The sequence below is a fragment of the Ranitomeya imitator genome, chromosome 8 (assembly GCF_032444005.1).
Source record: "Ranitomeya imitator isolate aRanImi1 chromosome 8, aRanImi1.pri, whole genome shotgun sequence".
In the NCBI taxonomy this organism is placed as follows: domain Eukaryota; kingdom Metazoa; phylum Chordata; class Amphibia; order Anura; family Dendrobatidae; genus Ranitomeya; species Ranitomeya imitator.
The window spans coordinates 10,097,678-10,117,276 of NC_091289.1; the positions used below are offsets into that span (position 1 = coordinate 10,097,678).

The following is a 19,599-nucleotide window of genomic DNA, read 5'->3' on the forward strand; positions in this document are numbered from 1 at the left end:
GTAGTAATGACTGCAGTCGCTTTACAATGATAGATATTACATCAGCACAATCGTCCTCCCCTCTCAGCACTTGCAGTTTCTCTTCTTTTTGCCCAGTTCTTCTATCAGTTCCGGGCGGCACCGAGCTGAGACATCCATTTGTTTGAAGTTTCGAACCTTCCGCTAATTAGAGCATCTGGAGGATTAATGGAGCACTGAGGGTATATCTACATAACGATGACACGTACTGAACGAGTATATAAATCATGTACTAATATTTACTGGCATCACGACACAAGACGTCGGGTGAACGTACACAGAGACGGACGGACAGATAGATAAAGAAATATAGAAAGGTTTAGATAACGAGATAGATAGATTGATAGATACTTAGAAATGTATGTAGATGTAGAGAGATATGAGAGAAAGATAGATATGTACAGTAAATAGATAGTTACGTAATAGATAATAGATACATAATAAATAGATAGATGATAGCTGCACAATAGATACATAATAGATAGATAATAGATAGCTACACAATAGATACACAATAGATAGATAATAGATAGATAATAAATAGATACATAATAGATAATAAATAGATACATAATAGATAGATAATAGATAGATAATAAATAGATACATAATAGATAATAAATAGATACATAATAGATAGATAATACATAGATAATAGATAGATACATAATAGATAATAAATAGATAATAGATAGATAATAAATAGATACATAATAGATAGATAATAAATAGATGCATAATAGATAGATAATAAATAGATGCATAATAGATTGATAATAGATAGATAATAAATAGATACATAATAGATAGATAATAAATAGATACATAATAGATAGATAATAAATAGATAGATAATAGATAGATAATAAATAGATACATAATAGATAGATAATAAATAGATGCATAATAGATAGATAATAAATAGATGCATAATAGATTGATAATAGATAGATAATAAATAGATACATAATAGATAGATAATAAATATATACATAATAGATAGATAATAAATAGATAGATAATAGATAGATAATAAATAGATACATAATAGATAGATAATAAATAGATACATAATAGATAGATAATAAATAGATACATAATAGATAGATAATAAATAGATGCATAATAGATAGATAATAGATAGGATTATATAATATATAGTCAGATGTAATTAGATGATTGGCTCCCTCCTCTGCAGAAGAGCTGACACTTGGATCCTCCGCTCTTTCTCTCTTCTCGCTGCACCTTCCCATCTCCTCGTCTGTCCCTTTCTATCTATTTAGCTCGGAGGAAGCCGCCGCCGCTGTGGTTTATTGCTGTGTGAACATTAACGACGGGATGTATTTGTTCCACATTTCGCCCCGCAGTCCACTCTGACAGTATGTAAGCTCCGAACCGGGTAGCGCACTGCTCAGCCTGCGGAGAGCGAGCCATTCACCCAACCATCACACATCCAGGAGAAGGAAAGCAAGAAGAAGGAAGGAAAAAGAAAGGAGAAGGAAGAAGGAAAGAAAGAGAAAGGAAAAAAGAAGGTTAGAAGGAAAGAAAGAACAAGAAAGGGAAGGAGAAAGAAGGAAAGACCTTACTACCTGCCTTATAGAGAGGAGGGAGAGGAGGATACCCTGTATCTGCCCACACAGTTCGTGGAGACTCCTCACTGCTCCTCTCCTGTGCACAGACCTTAGATCGGGGAGCAGAACCCGACAGAGCCGAGCTCTCCTCCTCCAGGACCCCACAACCAAGTAGCCCATGAATAGGGTCAACAAGGTCCTGCGGAGCGTCAGGAGACCATCCCGAAGGAAGAGAAGGGAGAACAACAGAGCAGCCGAGGATGAGGATGGGGAAGGAGACCAGGAAAGCCCCGAGGACACCTGTGAGGAAAGCCTGTGCAGCCTCAGCCTCTGCGTGAGCGGTAAGTGATGCAACATTTATACCCGGGGTCAACACCGCTGACCTCAGTGGCATATAATAGTGCTGGAGCGTTATAAGAGGGGGCTGATATCAATCACAAGGTATAAACATCTCTGGAGGTTATATCATTACTGGAGCGTTATAAGAGGAGCTAAACTCAGTCACATATGATGTAATAACTGGAAAAAGAACACATTGCAGTCACATACAGAAAATAGTTAAAAAAGTACAAACATTAAAATTAAGAGGTCAGCAGGAGAAATGACAAGACCGAGGAGTGATGATACTGTAACAAATTCCTAAGGAATTATCAGTTTTGGACTAATGATACAAAGAATAACACGATAATCAGAGCAGAAATATTTCACAATATAGCCATTATAGAGTAGATGTGTTTTACATGATCACAACAGTCAACGTCAGCATGACAGTGGAATATAATTGTACCGTGCTGTGATTTATATGCAGGAGTATGTGAAAGGCGATTCCCGTAAGAAGGAAATGGCCATGAATTAACAGTATATACAGTTAGGTCCAGAAATATTTAGACAGGGACACAAGTTTTAGCACTTTAGCTTTTTACCAAAATATATTCAAGATCCAGTTATTTAATCATGTGCTGCCTACAAGCATAAAGTCGCTGCTGGCATCGAAACGAGATGCTGCGAGGGAGCGCAGGAAGGTAAGTATAATGGGTTTTTTTTTTTATGTTTTTCTGATGGGGCCACGCATACCAGGATGGAGATGGGGGACAATCATACCGGGATAAGGATGGGGCCATGCGTACCAGGACAGAGATGGGGGCCCTGAATACCAGAGTGGGGGCCAATCATGCCACGATAAAGATGGGGGTAATGCATGCCAGGATGGGGATGTGGCCATGCATACCAGGATGCTAATAAAGAGAAATTAATATTCATTGCCCTCCATGCCCATGGGCGTGGAATGCAGTGAATATTCATTTATCTTTAGCAGTGGGCAGACACAGGAGTTAGCCGCAGCCGCCAGCTCCTGCCTCCTGTGACCCACTGCTCTGCCGCTGCTGCTCCCCCACCTCAGGTAGAGCCGGTACATCCGGACTATGAGACGCACCCCCATTTTCCTCCACATTTTTAAAGGAAAAAAGTGCGTCTTATACTGTAGTCCGAAAAATATGGTAATTTCACAAAAAAATATCAGCTGTGATCCCATGCTGTGCTATCTTTATACTCTATTTGGCATTCTTCCCTGCCCAGGAGATGTGGTATGATCAGATCATGTTCCTGCACGGTCAGACACAGACTTTACACAAGACACAGCATGGGCACATTTATAAGATTTTCTCAGCACAGGAACATTTCTTTAAAAACACTTCCAATTGTGGAAATAATTATTATTCCAAGACCTATTGATTAAAATCAACTTTAAAATGACCTTTGTTAGTGGGAAAACCCTTTTAAGGCAGAATAAGCGACAAACAAGCGAGAATGGAAGTGACTGCAGTAAAGGCGCAAAGTATCACAAAGGAGGAAACCAGCGATGGTGACGTCCATGGCCTCCAGACTTCAGGCCGTCATTGCTGCTCTACAGAGTATTAAACATGAACATTTTATTTGTAGTAAAGTTAATTTGTCCAATTACTTTTGTGCCCCTAAAATGAGGAGGCTTTGTAGAAAATCGCTGCAATTCCTAAACGTTTCACAGGATATTTTTCTTCAGCTCTTTTAATTAAACCTGAAAGTTGCCACTTCAATTGTTTCTCAATTGTTTAATTTTACATCCAAAATAACAAAATTCCGTCCTGAAGAGCTGAAATCGCGGAAATTCGGTCACTGGACAAATATTTCTAGACCTAACTGTATATAGCAAGTGCTTACCCAAAGCAGAGTATCACCTCTGTCATCCCGACACACGGTTTGCCTTTATGGTGGGGCAGGCTAATGCTTCTTATATCCCAAATGCGAGGTGGAACCCTCTATAATTGGTGCATGAGTGCATCTGGAGTTATATCAGTACTGGAGCGTTATAACAGGGGCTGTTAGATCAGTATCATTACATCATATGTGAACTCTTGACTGATGGCCGCTTGTTCTTTTCTATTCAGTGCTCAGAGTTTAGCACAATTTCTGGGTTTTTCTTTGTCGCTTTTTGAGGATTTTTGAGGTTCTCAGTGGAACTGAGATCTTTGAAGTTATCTGTCGTGGACCCAAAATGTCAATGTTTTGTTCCCTGAACCACTTAGTTCTCGCTTTTCCCTTATGACCTGGTTTCCATCATGCAGGAAAAAGCATCTTCACCACATTATCCTAAATGATGGAGAAATTGCTCTTGAAGGAGGTTTAAATCACGCTCTTTATTCATGGCCCTGTTTTAGGCAGAATTGTGAGTGAGCCCCTCATGGATGAGAAGCCCCCCAACATTGTTAGTGACCCCCTCCATGTATGAGAAGCCCCCAACATTGTGAGTGACCCCTCCCTGGATGAGAATTCCTCCCACATTGTGAGTGACCCCCTCCATGGATGAGAAGCCCCCGCACATTGTAAGTGACCCCTGCATGGATGAGAAGCCCCCAACATTGTATGTGACCCCCTCCATGGATGAGAAGCCCCCAACATTGTATGTGACCCCCTCCATGGATGAGAAGCCCCCAACATTGTATGTGACCCCCTCCATGGATTAGAAGCCACCAACATTGTATGTGACCCCCTCCATGGATGAGAAGCCCCCAACATTGTGAGTGACCCCTCCCTGGATGAGAATTCCTCCCACATTGTGAGTGACCCCCTCCATGGATGAGAAGCCCCCGCACATTGTAAGTGACCCCTGCATGGATGAGAAGCCCCCAACATTGTATGTGACCCCCTCCATGGATGAGAAGCCCCCAACATTGTATGTGACCCCCTCCATGGATGAGAAGCCCCCAACATTGTATGTGACCCCCTCCATGGATTAGAAGCCACCAACATTGTATGTGACCCCCTCCATGGATGAGAAGCCCTCAACATTGTATGTGACCCCCTCCATGGATGAGAAGCCCCCAACATTGTGAGTGACCCCTCCCTGGATGAGAAGCCCCCAACATTGTATGTGACCCCCTCCATGGATGAGAAGCCCCCAACATTGTATGTGACCCCCTCCATGGATGAGAAGCCCCCAACATTGTATGTGACCCCCTCCATGGATGAGAAGCCCCCAACATTGTATGTGACCCCCTCCATGGATGAGAAGCCCCCAACATTGTATGTGACCACCTCCATGGATGAGAAGCCCCCAACATTGTATGTGACCCCCTCCATGGATGAGAAGCCCCCAACATTGTATGTGACCCCCTCCATGGATGAGAAGCCCCCAACATTGTATGTGACCCCCTCCATGGATGAGAAGCCCCCAACATTGTATGTGACCCCCTCCATGGATGAGAAGCCCTCAACATTGTATGTGACCCCCTCCATGGATGAGAAGCCCCCAACATTGTATGTGACCCCCTCCATGGATGAGAAGCCCCCACACATGAATGGTCTCAGGGGGCTTTACTATTGGCAGACATAGGACTCATGGCAGCCTCACATTTTTTTCTCCAGACAATCATTCTTCTACAGTCTGACAAGGCTTCATCAGAAAAAATATTTGGAAAACCAATTGTGTCAGTCTCAAAACTTATGGTCACAGGATAGATAGTAAGTAGTAATGCCGAGTCAGCATCAAGCTTCAATTCTGTGCAGCTGCATGAACGCCAAACCTGGAATGTTCCTTTTTCCCAAAAATTCAAGGGAAAGGTGGCTTCAGCATCCAGTAACGTTCACCAAAAACAGCAGTAACGTTTTGACCCCTGGTATAAATCTGAGTCTTCACTAAACCCCAACTAGGGGTAGAAACATTGCTGCAGCTTCTGTAATTGTGGTGACGTAATAACGCGAGTCGACCATTACTGGACGCTGCGACTATAGTACAGTCAGAATTGTGTCACGGATTTTTTCCTGCCTGTTGAGAATTTGCAGGAAAGGGTCACGATGTGCGATAATGAGGGATTTCTGAGCTGCTTCAGTTCATGAGACCTACAAAGAACGGTTCGAAATGTATCAAGGCTGCAATCACGGGGGAAAATCATCACGGCTGGGAATATCCCCAGCGACTTCACAACCATCCCTCCTGCCAGATCCGCAGCTTTCATATCAATACAGTAAAGAGTTCTGGGATCCATGAGAACTAAATCTGCACAATATGGCGGTGGATTGCCATCTGATATTGGGCACTCTTATTGGTAGAATTATTATTCCACTCTTCTTTCTATAGCACCTCCTCCCATGGTATAGAAAATGAAGCCCTTGGCAAAATCAAATTGAATATTCCTTAGTATTCTACCGCAATAATATCACCACATGATATTGCCATATAATTCCAAGGTAACACTGCCAAGCTAATACTAGCATACACAGTGCACATAATACTGCTATATAATGCCAAGGTAATACTACAATATAAAGCTCACCTACCACTATCACATAGTGCCAAAGTAATGCCGCTGTATACTGCCTACCTAATACTATCATATAGTGCCAAGGTAATACTACTGTACAGTGCCCACCTAATACTATCATATAGTGCCAAGGTAATATTACCACATCCTGCTCACCTAATACTATCATATAGTGCCAAGGTAATATTACCACATACTGCCCACATAATACTATCATATAGTGCCAAGGTAATATTACCACATACTGCCCACCTAATACTATCATATAGTGCCAAGGTAATATTACCACATCCTGCTCACCTAATACTATCATACAGTGCCAAGGTAATATTACCACATCCTGCTCACCGAATACTATCATATAGTGCCAAGGTAATATTACCACATACTGCCCACCTAATACTATCATATAGTGCCAAGGTAATATTACCACATACTGCCCACATAATACTATCATATAGTGCCAAGGTAATATTACCACATACTGCCCACCTAATACTATCATATAGTGCCAAGGTAATATTACCACATACTGCCCACCTAATACTATCATATAGTACCAAGGTAATATTACCACGTCCTGCTCACCTAATACTATCATATAGTACCAAGTTAATATTACCACATCCTGCCCACCTAATACTATCATATAGTGCCAAAGTCATACTACTGTATACTGCCCACCTAATACTATCACATAGTGCCAAAGTAATACTGCTGTATACTGCCCACCTAATACTATCATATAGTGCCAAGGTAATACTACCGCATACCACCCATATAATACTATCATATAATACCAAGGTAATACTACGGCATACTGCCCACATAATACTATCATATAGTACCAAGGTAATACTACTATATACCGCCCACATAATGCTATCATATAGTTCCAAGGTAATACTACCGCATACCACCCACATAATACTATCATATAGTACCAAGGTAATACTATCGTATACTGCCCACATAATAATATCGTATAGTACCAAGGTAATACTACTATATACTGCCCACATAATACTATCATATAGTACCAAAGTAATACTACCGTATACTGCCCACATAATAATATCGTATAGTACCAAGGTAATACTACTATATACTGCCCACATAATAATATCATATAGTACCAAGGTAATACTACCGTATACTGCCCACATAATAATATCGTATAGTACCAAGGTAATACTACTATATACTGCCCACATAATAATATCATATAATACCAAGGTAATACTACTATATACTGCCCACATAATAATATCATATAGTACCAAGGTAATACTACTATATACTGCCCACATAATACTATCATATAGTACCAAGGTAATACTACCGTATACTGCCCACATAATAATATCATATAATACCAAGGTAATACTACTATATACTGCCCACATAATAATATCATATAGTACCAAGGTAATACTACTATATACTGCCCACATAATAATATCATATAGTACCAAGGTAATACTACTATATACTGCCCACATAATACTATGATATAGTACCAAGGTAATACTACTATATACTGCCCACATAATACTATCATATAATACCAAGGTAATACTACTATATACTGCCCTCATAATACTGACATATAGTACCAAGGTAATACTACCGTATACTGCCCACATAATACTATCATATAGTACCAAGGTAATACTACCGTATACTGCCCACATAATAATATCATATAATACCAAGGTAATACTACTATATACTGCCCACATAATAATATCATATAGTACCAAGGTAATACTACTATATACTGCCCACATAATAATATCATATAGTACCAAGGTAATACTACTATATACTGCCCACATAATACTATCATATAGTACCAAGATAATACTACTATATACTGCCCACATAATACTGTCATATAATACCAAGGTAATACTACTATATACTGCCCACATAATACTATCATATAGTACCAAGGTAATACTAGTATATACTGCCCACATAATACTATCATATAGTACCAAGGTAATACTACTATATACTGCCCACATAATACTATCATATAGTACCAAGGTAATACTACTATATACTGCCCACATAATAATATCATATAGTACCAAGGTAATACTACTACATACTGCCCACATAATACTATCATATAGTACCAAGGTAATACTACTATATACTGCCCACATAATAATATCATATAGTACTAAGGTAATACTACTATATACTGCCCACATAATACTATCATATAGTACCAAGGTAATACTACCGTATACTGCCCACATAATAATATCATATAGTACCAAGGTAATACTACTATATACTGCCCACATAATACTATCATATAGTACCAAGGTAATACTACTATATACTGCCCTCATAATACTGACATATTACTACCTTATGCTGCCTGTATATCAGTTCTTTAAAAATCCCAAATAATACTACAATGTAATCTCCAAATAATAGCCCCATACATCACTAGACGGAGTCAGTTTGCTCTTGAAGCTCCCAGGGACCCTAAGACAGTTCCCGGCTCTGGCTGTAGGCTATGTGTAGGCAAAGGAGAGAGCGACTGTAGGGATCACAATACACCAGTGGGGAACATTTATCAAGGCTCCAGTATTCTCATTTGGCTGACTTTGTGCCATAAATATGTGCCAGAATTCTTCCACATTTTTTGGCGCATGCTGTTGCACATTAGGCCACTCCTTTTTTTTCCTGATAAACCACACCTCTTTTCTATAAGACCACACCCACAGGTTGTCGCAGTTGTCAAAAACATATAATGAATATGGTGTCAAGTCATTAATGTTTTTTTTGCAAATTCTGCCACAATTCTGCCACATTTAGAGTTGATATATGTTCCTCAAGATGTCGGCATTCTGTAACCATGGAAACAGATAGGTCTGCCCAGGAGCTGTATGCAAAGAACATAATTTGCAATCTTGCTTTATTAATTTTGGATGAAGTTTACACATGTGTGAATTGATTCTGCTGCCTCGGGCTATTGTCCGATTTGGGTCTGTACCCACATTAGGACCAGGGGAGCATGGAGCTGCCATTGTCTAGGGGGCTTCACCTGCTACTCTTTATCAGTCTGAGGTTGGGGTCGCACGTCTCGATATTGTGCCTCGCGGCTGATATCAGGTTCACGCGCCATTTATCGCAAACTGAGCAGTTTTTTCAGCAATTTCGGGTAAAGCACCTACACATGCCATGTATCGCCTGTGCTGGCGGCAGATTGGAGGTGCCAGTATCGACCGATACACCGCCACCCCGCGGCCCGCACGGGCGACCCCAGCCTCACCTCTCTATTTCACTGCTAATAGCAAAATATGTGAGAACCCAAGGCTCAGTGATCCTTCAAAGCCGAGCAATAATTTTGCCCAGAATTTGGGGCAAGATGTCTTTTTTTATCTCTATTATTTTAACCCAGCGTTTCCTGCCTCTCATACATTTTAATGAGGGTCTTTTTCTCTTTTCATTCCGTCTCCCATTCTCCTTTTCCTCTGTATCTCCCCTCCTGCGGCCTTAAAATGAAGACAGTAATTACACCGCTGCGTTCCGGCATCTGAGAGCTGAAAGAGCAAATTGTTTGAAAGGAAACTTGGTCGATGGAGACAGAAGGAAAGTACAGACCTGGAGCACCTGTCAAACCGCGGAGTCAGGATTAAAGAGCACGCTCACGGTGCATTGAACTGTGCTGGCGGCAGAATTACTGTCATAGTGCCAGTGCGAACGTACTTCAGGCTGGCTGCATTTCTCACCCTGATAACCGGGAGCAATAGATAGATATCTACATGTAGCCCAAACTGCAGTGCTGTCAGCCCCAAATCCCGAGCCAAAGAATCAAACGATGCAATGCTCACTTCCTTTAGCCACCACTAGGAGGAGCTCACAGCATAGGAATGGATTCAGCTCCTATTCTACTATTCATTCTATGGGAGCTGTATGCAGTCGTCTACAGTGATCTCCCCCTAGTGGTGGATGCAAGTAAACGGAATTTTATCATGAGTAGTTCAGTTGCTATAGGAGTAGTGCAGGCAGTGGTGGGCTATAGTGGGTGCATCCTGGCATTGCAGCATGACGCCCTGTAATGTACCTAGGACATGAAAGATAATTTGCATGTTTTGCATTGAGATTTAGATTATTGTGCATGCACATAGTTGGCGCCTTGTAATTGCCCCGCTGTGCCATCGCACCCCAGTCATGTTGGGCCCTCTGGTCTTTTGCCCGTTGCTTGTTTGTGATCTAGTCTACGTAGTAGCTCCATGTGCTGCTTGGTATGTACCCCCTTGTTTTTAGGGTTCCACTGATAATACTTAATATACTATCATCCCTTTTTCCCTTTATCTATAACAGCAAATCAAATAACTTTCAAAATCTCATTATTTCGAGAATACCCAGCGGGCAGCATCCTTGCGTTTTATTACCCATGCAGTGGAAATAATCACTTCTTATAAATCATACACAACCTCATTTTATAATGGACCCTAATTATTATGGCTATTGAGTTGTTCAGAGAGATTTGGCGCTGAGAGGTTGTGTGAGGCCGCGGCGGTGCTGGATCTTGTGCTGCGTGGAGGAAACAGGAATTCAGGACAGACCGAGGCGATGAAGAATTGCAGGCAGTTACACCAACCATAACAATAATAAAACCAGAGCATTTTCTCAGGCGGGATGCTCCTCGAGGGACGGCACAGTTATACTGTTACATTTATTGGAGGAAATGCTGGACATGGAGCCGAAGTGATTGTGTGTGACTTATTAACACGGAATTAAAGCAATCAGATGCAATGTGCAACCACAGATATCACGGTATGCACTGGCTGGGTAAATGTAGCAATGGAGCAACACTATAGAAGAAATAGAAGTTATTATTCTTATACAAAGGGAGAGTATTCTAATATATAATAATCTTGTACATAGGGAGCAGATCCACATCACTAGTGTACCCAAATAGTTAATGACTCATCATAATACAACCCCTGGCGAAAATTATGGAATCACCGGCCTTGGAGGACGATCATTCAGTTGTTTAATTTTGTAGAAAAAAAAGCAGATCACAGACCTGGCACAAAGCTAAAGTCATTTCAAATGGCAACTTTCTGGCTTTAAGAAACTCTAAAAGAAATCAAGAACAAAAAATGTTGGTAGTCAGTAATGGTTACTTTTTTTTAACCAAGCATAGAGTCAAAATTATGGAATCATTCTATTCTGAGGAAACAATTATGGAATCACCCTGTAAATTTTCATACCCAAAACGAACACCTGCATCAAATTAGATCTGCTCGTTAGTCTGCATCTAAAAAGGAGCGATCACACCTTGGAGAGCTGTTGCACCAAGTGGACTGACATGAATCATGACTCCAACACGAGAGATGTCAATTGAAACAAAGGAGAGGATTATCAAACTCTTAAAAGAGGGTAAATCATCACGCAATGTTGCAAAAGATGTTGGTTGCTCACAGTCAGCTGTGTCTAAAATCTGGACCAAATACAAACAACATGGGAAGGTTGTTAAAGGCAAACATACTGGTCGACCAAGGAAGACATCAAAACGTCAAGACCGGAAACTTAAAGCAATATGTCTCCAAAACAGGAAATGCACAACAAAACAAATGAGGAACGAATGGGAGGAAACTGGTGTCAAAGTCTGTGACGGAACTGTAAGAAACCGCCTAAAGGAAATGGGATTTACATACAGAAAAGCTAAACAAAAGCCGTCATTAACACCTAAACAGAAAAAACAAGGTTACAATGGGCTCAGGAAAAGCAATCGTGGACTGTGGATGACTGCATGAAAGTCATATTCAGTGATGAATCGCGAATCTGCATTGGGCAAGGTGATGATGCTGGAACTTTTGTTTGGTGCCGTTCCAATGAGATTTATAAAGATGACCGCCCGAAGAGAACATGCAAATTTCCACAGTCAGTGATGATATGGGGCCGCATGTCAGGTAAAGGCACTGGGGAGATGGCTGCCATTACATCTTCAATAAATGTACAAGTTTATGTTGATATTTTGGACACTTTTCTTATCACATCAATTGAAAGGATGTTTGGGGATGATGAAATCATTTTTCAAGATGATAATACATCCTGCCATAGAGCAAAAACTGTGAAAACATTCCTTGAAAAAAGACACATAAATTCAATGTCATGGCTGCAAATAGTCCAGATCTCAATCCAATAGAAAATCTTTGGTGGAAGGTGAAGAAAATGGTCGATGACAAGAATCCAACCTGCAAAGCTGATCTGGCGACAGCAATCAGAGAAAGATGGAGCCAGAATGATGAAGAGTCCTGTGTGACCCTCATTAAGCCCAGGCCTCAGAGACGGCAAGCTGTAAGAAAAGCCAGAGGTGGTGCAACAAAATACTAGTGATGTTTTTTGTTTGTTTTTCATGATTCCATAATTTTTTCCCTATGCTTGGTTACAAAAAGTAACCATTACTGACTACCGCATTTTTTCTTCTTGATTTCTTTTACTGTTTCTTAAAGCCAGAAAGTTGTCATTTGAAATGATTTTAGTTTTGTGCCATGTCTGTGATCTGCTTTTTTTTCTGCAAAATTAAACAACTGCATAAACATCCTCCAAGGCTGGTGATTCCATAATTTTTGCCAGGGGTTGTATACTAAACAAGGAGAAACTGAGTCAAAATATGCTAAAAGTATGAAAGTTTGTAGTAAGGAAAAAAAGGAGCCGGAGAATAGGTCAGGAGTCAATAACAAATGCGAACAGCTTAGAAATTGTATCTAATATTGGAAATTCATGAAAGACATATATATATATATATATATATATATATATATATATATATCTCAACTGGTGTCCCTAAATTAGGTTACTACGCTATGTTAAATAATGGTGGGAGAAAGGTGCAATAAGGGGGCAATAGTCCAGTGTCTATCAGGAAGTGCCAGCGAGTTTGAGTTGAACGCTATACATATTAGAAGTGTGACAAGTAAGAGGAGTATTTACCCATTGTATCTCTGTCCTGCCTGAACTGCAGCCACGTTACATAACGCGCGTTTCACATCAATGTCGCTTCCTCAGGGGGCGTGCAAAAATAATAATATATAATAATCTTGTACATAGGAGCAGTATTATAATAGTTATATTGTTGTACATAGGGGGCAGCATTATAGTAGTTATATTCTTGTACATAGGGGCAGTATTATAGTAACTATATTTTTGTACATAGGAGCAGTATTATAGTAGTTATATTCTTGTACATAGGGGCAGTATTATAGTAGTTATATTCTTGTACATAGGGGGCAGAATTATAGTAGTTATATTCTTGTATATAGGAGCAGTATTATAGTAGTTATATTATTGTACATATGGGGCAGTATTATAGTAGTTATATTCTTGTACATAGGGGCAGTATTATAGTAGTTATATTCTTGTACATAGGGGGCAGTATTATAGTAGTTATATTCTTGTACATAAGGACAGTATTATAGTAGTTATATTATTGTACATAGGAGCAGTATTATAGTAGTTATATTATTGTACATAGGAGCAGTATTATAGTAGTTATATTCTTGCATATAGGAGCAGTATTACAGTAGTTATATTCTTGTACATAGGAGCAGTATTATAGTAGTTATATTCTTGTACATAGGGGCAGTATTATAGTAGTTATATTCTTGTACATAGGAGCAGTATTATAGTAGTTATATTATTGTACATAGGAGCAGTATTATAGTAGTTATATTCTTGTACATAGGAGCAGTATTATAGTAGTTATATTATTGTACATAGGAGCAGTATTATAGTAGTTATATTCTTGTACATAAGAGCAGTATTATAGTAGTTATATTCCTGTACATAGGGGCAGTATTATAGTAGTTATATTTTTGTACATAGGGGCAGTATTATAGTAGTTATATTCTTGTACATAGGAGCAGTATGATAGCAGTTATATTCTTGTACATAGGAGCAGTATGATAGCAGTTATATTCTTGTACATAGGAGCAGTATTATAGTAGTTGTATTCCTGTACATAGGGGCAGTATTATAGTAGTTATATTCTTGAACATAGGAGCAGTATGATAGCAGTTATATTCTTGTACATAGGAGCAGTATTATAGTAGTTATATTCTTGAACATAGGAGCAGTATTATAGTAGTTATATTCTTGTACATAGGAGCAGTATTATAGTAGTTATATTCTTGTATATAGGGGGCAGTATTATAGTAGTTATATTCTTGTATATAGGAGCAGTATGATAGTAGTTGTATTCCTGTACATAGGGGCAGTATTATAGTAGTTATATTCTTGAACATAGGAGCAGTATTATAGTAGTTGTATTCCTGTACATAGGGGCAGTATTATAGTAGTTATATTCTTGAACATAGGAGCAGTATGATAGCAGTTATATTCTTGTACATAGGAGCAGTATTATAGTAGTTATATTCTTGTATATAGGGGGCAGTATTATAGTAGTTATATTCTTGTATATAGGAGCAGTATGATAGCAGTTATATTCTTGTACATAGGGGCAGTATTATAGTAGTTATATTCTGTACATAGGGGGCAGTATTATAGTAGTTATATTCTTGCACATAGGAGCAGTATTATAGCAGTTATATTCTTGTACATAGGAGCAGTATTATAGTAGTTATATTCTTGTACATAGGGGCAGTATTATAGTAGTTATATTCTTGTACATAGGAGCAGTATTATAGTAGTTATATTCCGTACATAGATAGAGGCAGTATTATTTTAGTTACCGTATATTCTTGCCCATGTATATGTGTACAGTGTGATTTTAATTATTTTATAAGATCAGGAATGTCTCATACATTTCCTTAGATCGGGGTTCGGGGGGTGGATGTCCTTTAATGATTTGTCGTTGACATGAGTGTAATAAGTGGTAATAGGTTCTTGTTATTGGAGTTCACAAGTCAGTTCTGCTGGCAGGACAGATTTCCTCTGGTGATACACAACCTCACATTTCTACTTTATTCTTTTCTCTTTTCTCATCTCCTTTTATGTTCTCTAAGATCAATGATGAATTTCATCCCTATCAGATATACAACTTGTGCTTATGTATTCCTAACGGTAAAATCAATGCCGTAAAGAAGCAGCTGCCCAAAAAAGGGGAAAGCAAATTTGTAATCTGTTCTCTGGCTGCAAAAATGTCTTCTTACCTATATCTAGGGAAGGGCGGGATAAATTACAGTCGGCATCAACATTATTAGCTCTTGAGCTTCAATCTTTTTTCTGTTTCTTGGACATCTGGCTGCACCCAGTATGGCAGCCGCTACCGATCCTGCAGACGAGTGTGAAATCTCGTGTAAACTCTGCAAGGACAATCCACAGTGTAAATTATCCATAAGCCAGACACCAGGTAATGATCGTGACTGTCCTAGATATAATACGATATAACAACTTGCTGATGGTTTCCACATAACGTACGGTATATTGTTCCCTACATAGCACAAAATAAAGATGTCAATTTTTAGGAGTTGTTTCACTAGAAAAATTGATGTTTTGTTTAGCAGGGGTCTGACGGTCGTACCCCCCTCCACTCACAGCAATCTTTCCATTATTTGGTTTCATCCTGAGCCTCCTGCTTCAGGCGTACAATGCTGCAGCGTTTATATAACTCTGCAGGTTGAGCACTGATCTCCCCATATATTACAGTAGTGTGATGATGTTCATAGCAGCGGTTCTGACAGATACACATCTGGTTTGCAGAATCTGAAGATTGCATTCGCTTTGCGATGTGAGTGGGAGGATTTCTGCGCAGTTCGTGTGGGAGATAATTCTGAGACGTTCTATTGTCGAGAAAGGAAGATGGGCACCTGACGTCTTAATAACACCTGAGGATGGCATTTTCCTGAGTCTGTAGGTAAAAGGGGGAACACCAGCACCCACGACGTCGGCATCTAAGACAATGAGTGCCCGAGTGCCCTCCGCTGTCTTAGGAAAGTAATTATGCAATGTTATAATATTGCCCTATTATTCCCATACTCGCCAATTTTCCCAGGACAGGGGAGACCTTACTAGAGTCCTCTACGAAAAAATATGCCATCTTTGCCACTTCTTAGCGAAAAATCTTCTACCGTTTTGTGTATGTAGCCCATATGCAGAGCTATGTGTCTCCATGGCTACAGACTACAAACAAACTATGTAGTCAGACCCTGCAGTCAGGAGCAGTGGAGGGACACTGCTGAAGCAGCACACAGGTCCCTTATATTTGCATGCATTCTATAAAAAAACACAAGCCATAAAGCCAGTGTGTCCATAGACCTAACTGGTCCCTCTGCCGCTGCTTATGGTGAGTGGCGCAAATAACAACCTGTCATCGGGTGTCTGCCGGCTGTCGCCCGTATTTGCGTTCTGGCAGGCACCTGTCGGTAGGACATCATCATTGCCAATGTAAATGAGTAGCATCAGATTAACCCTTTACACTAGGGCTACCCAGAGTGAAACATTGCAACATTTGATGTAATAATAATTCCCTACGGAGTCAAGTTGTGACCTGCAATAAGGCTGGTTTCACACTTGCGTTTCAAAAACGCATGCGTTTAAAAAAAAAAAACGCATGGTGAAAAAACGCATGTAAACGCGTGCAAACGCTGTGTTTTTTTGACGCATGCGTTTTTGCATGTGGTGAAAAAAACGCGGCGTTTTGATGCGTTTACATGCGTTTTTTCATGCGTTTGCATTTTTTAAACGCATGCAGATAAATGTGTGACAGCTGCCAATCATCAAAATAAAGTAAAAAACCCACTATAAACAGAAAGAGCTAGGGTTAGGGGTAGGGTTAGGGGTAGGGATCCTAACCCTACCCCTAACCCTAAAGGGATCCTAACCCTACCCCTAACCCTAAAGGGATCCTAACCCTACCCCTAACCCTAAAGGGATCCTAACCCTACCCCTAACCCTAAAGGGATCCTAACCCTACCCCTAACCCTAACCCTACCCTTAAAGGGATTAGGGTTAGGGGTAGGATCCCTTTATCAATTTTATGGTGTGGGGTGGTTTATCAGTGTGTTTTTATGTTTTAACAAAAAACGCATGCGTTTGTAACGCATGCAAACGCAAACGCCGCTAAAAATACTACATGTTGCATTTCTGCAACACAACGCATGCAGAAAAAACCGCATGCGTTGCAAAAACGCGTCAAAACGCATACAAAAAAACGCAGGCGTTTTTAATGTTAAATATAGGGAAAAAAAACGCAAATGTGAAACCACCCTAAGGCGTCACTAATGTTTCCAAATGTGTCACATTTTCTCGGTCACAAGCCGCACGCGTGTTTTTTTTTTTTGTTGCGTGACTTTTCAGGGAATTACATGAGTGTAACTCATTCTGCTTTGGGCAGAATCCCAAATTTGGACCTTATGAATGAACGGCTCCGTTTCATCCTACAGATCCGGCAGTGGGGATCTAGCCCTGCAGATAGCAGCCACCTTCCTTATTGACCACATCATTGACTTTCTATATGTTTGATCCGGAGCAGAGCGATCACTGCTGGAATAGCAAAAGCCAAGTGTTCATTGCTGGATTTACAGCGCGGAAGAGAAATATGGATGCAAAAGCCGCCGCACAAATCCTCTTAATTTACAGCAGGTATTAGACTTTGGATACTGTACGATGTGATGCTCTGTGTGTTTGTGCTAAGAAGCGCAGAGATAATTGAGGTGTCTGGATATTTATGGGCTGTTTGGGGCTGATGTTAAAAGGGGAAAGTCATCAGCTTTTAAGGGGCTTTAAATTGTAGTAAATATTGCTGATGTGTGCAGAACGCTGCGTGGAGAACGGCTGGGAGAAACTACAGTATATAAGTGCATGTTTATAGGCAGGGTGTATGCAAAATAATAGCAGGAGTCCAGCTGTCAGACCCATTTATACTGTCAGCTGTTATTGGAAACAGTCAGCAAGCATCTCATACCAGTGTCTAGTGCGGACAATATCAGAGTGCAGCTCTGGAGTATAATACATGATTTAACTCAGGATCAGTAATGTAATGTATGTACACAGTGACTGCACCAGCAGAATAGTGAGTGCAGCTCTGGAGTATAATACATGATGTAACTCAGGATCAGTAATGTAATGTATGTACACAGTGACTGCACCAGCAGAATAGTGAGTGCAGCTCTGGAGTATAATATAGGATGTAACTCAGGATCAATAATGTAATGTGTGTACACAGTGACTGAACCAGCAGAATAGTGAGTGCAGCTCTGGGGTATAATACAGGATGTAACTCAGGATCAGTAATGTAATGTATGTACACAGTGACTGCACCAGCAGAATAGTGAGTGCAGCTCTGGAGTATAATACAAGATGTAACTCAGGATCAGTAATGTAATGTATGTACACAGTGACTGCACCAGCAGAATAGTGAGTGCAGCTCTGGGGTATAATACAGGATGTAACTCAGGATCAGTAATGTAATGTATGTACACAGTGACTGCACCAGCAGAATAGTGAGTGCAGCTCTGGAGTATAATAAAGGATGTAGCTCAGGATCATTAATGTAATGTATGTACACAGTGACTGCACCAGCAGAATAGTGAGTGCAGCTCTGGGGTATAATACAGGATGTAGCTCAGGATTAGTAATGTAATGTATGTACACAGAGACTGCACCAGCAGAATAGTGAGTGCAGCTCTGGGGTATAATACAGGATGTAACTCAGGATCAGTAATGTAATGTATGTACACAGTGACTGCACCAGCAGAAAAGTGAGTGCAGCTCTGGGGTATAATACAGGATGTAACTCAGGATCAGTAATGTAATGTATGTACACAGTGTGTCACGCCGTAAACGGCGATAAAGAGGCAGGACGGCGTACTGGGACCTGCACCTGTCCCTACCACTTAAACTGGGCCCTGGCTTTCCCTTATCTCGGGGGTACCTATGATGGTTAGGAGGCCCGAGCCGCCAGCGTATCCCTGTCTCCTGTGCAGGCTCTATCAGGGGCCCCCTCTCTCCCCAAAGGAGGTGGACTGCACCAGTGTACTAATACAACAACTAACAGGGTATACAGACAAGGTAACTAAAATTCTCAAACTCACCAAATGCTCACACAACCACAGAGGAAACACAGTGAAGGGAAGAGAAGGAATAAACTTAGGAAGGAAAACAGGTTTAACATGCAACCAAAACTGCAGACACCAATCTCTGTAAATAAAACTCCAACACCAACACTACGCTCCTTCAACCTCCAAGCCAGGCAGCAGAACTGATCACTGACACTA

General features: G+C 40.3%; 1 protein-coding gene across 1 annotated transcript in view; it reads left to right on the forward strand.

Moving 5' to 3' along the window:
* Positions 1-1,628: 1,628 nt before the first annotated feature.
* Positions 1,629-19,599, forward strand: part of GRIP2 (glutamate receptor interacting protein 2) — a 111,828-nt gene continuing 93,857 nt past the window's right edge. The window contains exon 1 of the mRNA XM_069736250.1: positions 1,629-1,930. Coding sequence (XP_069592351.1) covers positions 1,768-1,930 — 163 coding nt within the window. The 5' untranslated portion in view covers positions 1,629-1,767. The remainder of the gene's footprint in view (positions 1,931-19,599) is intronic.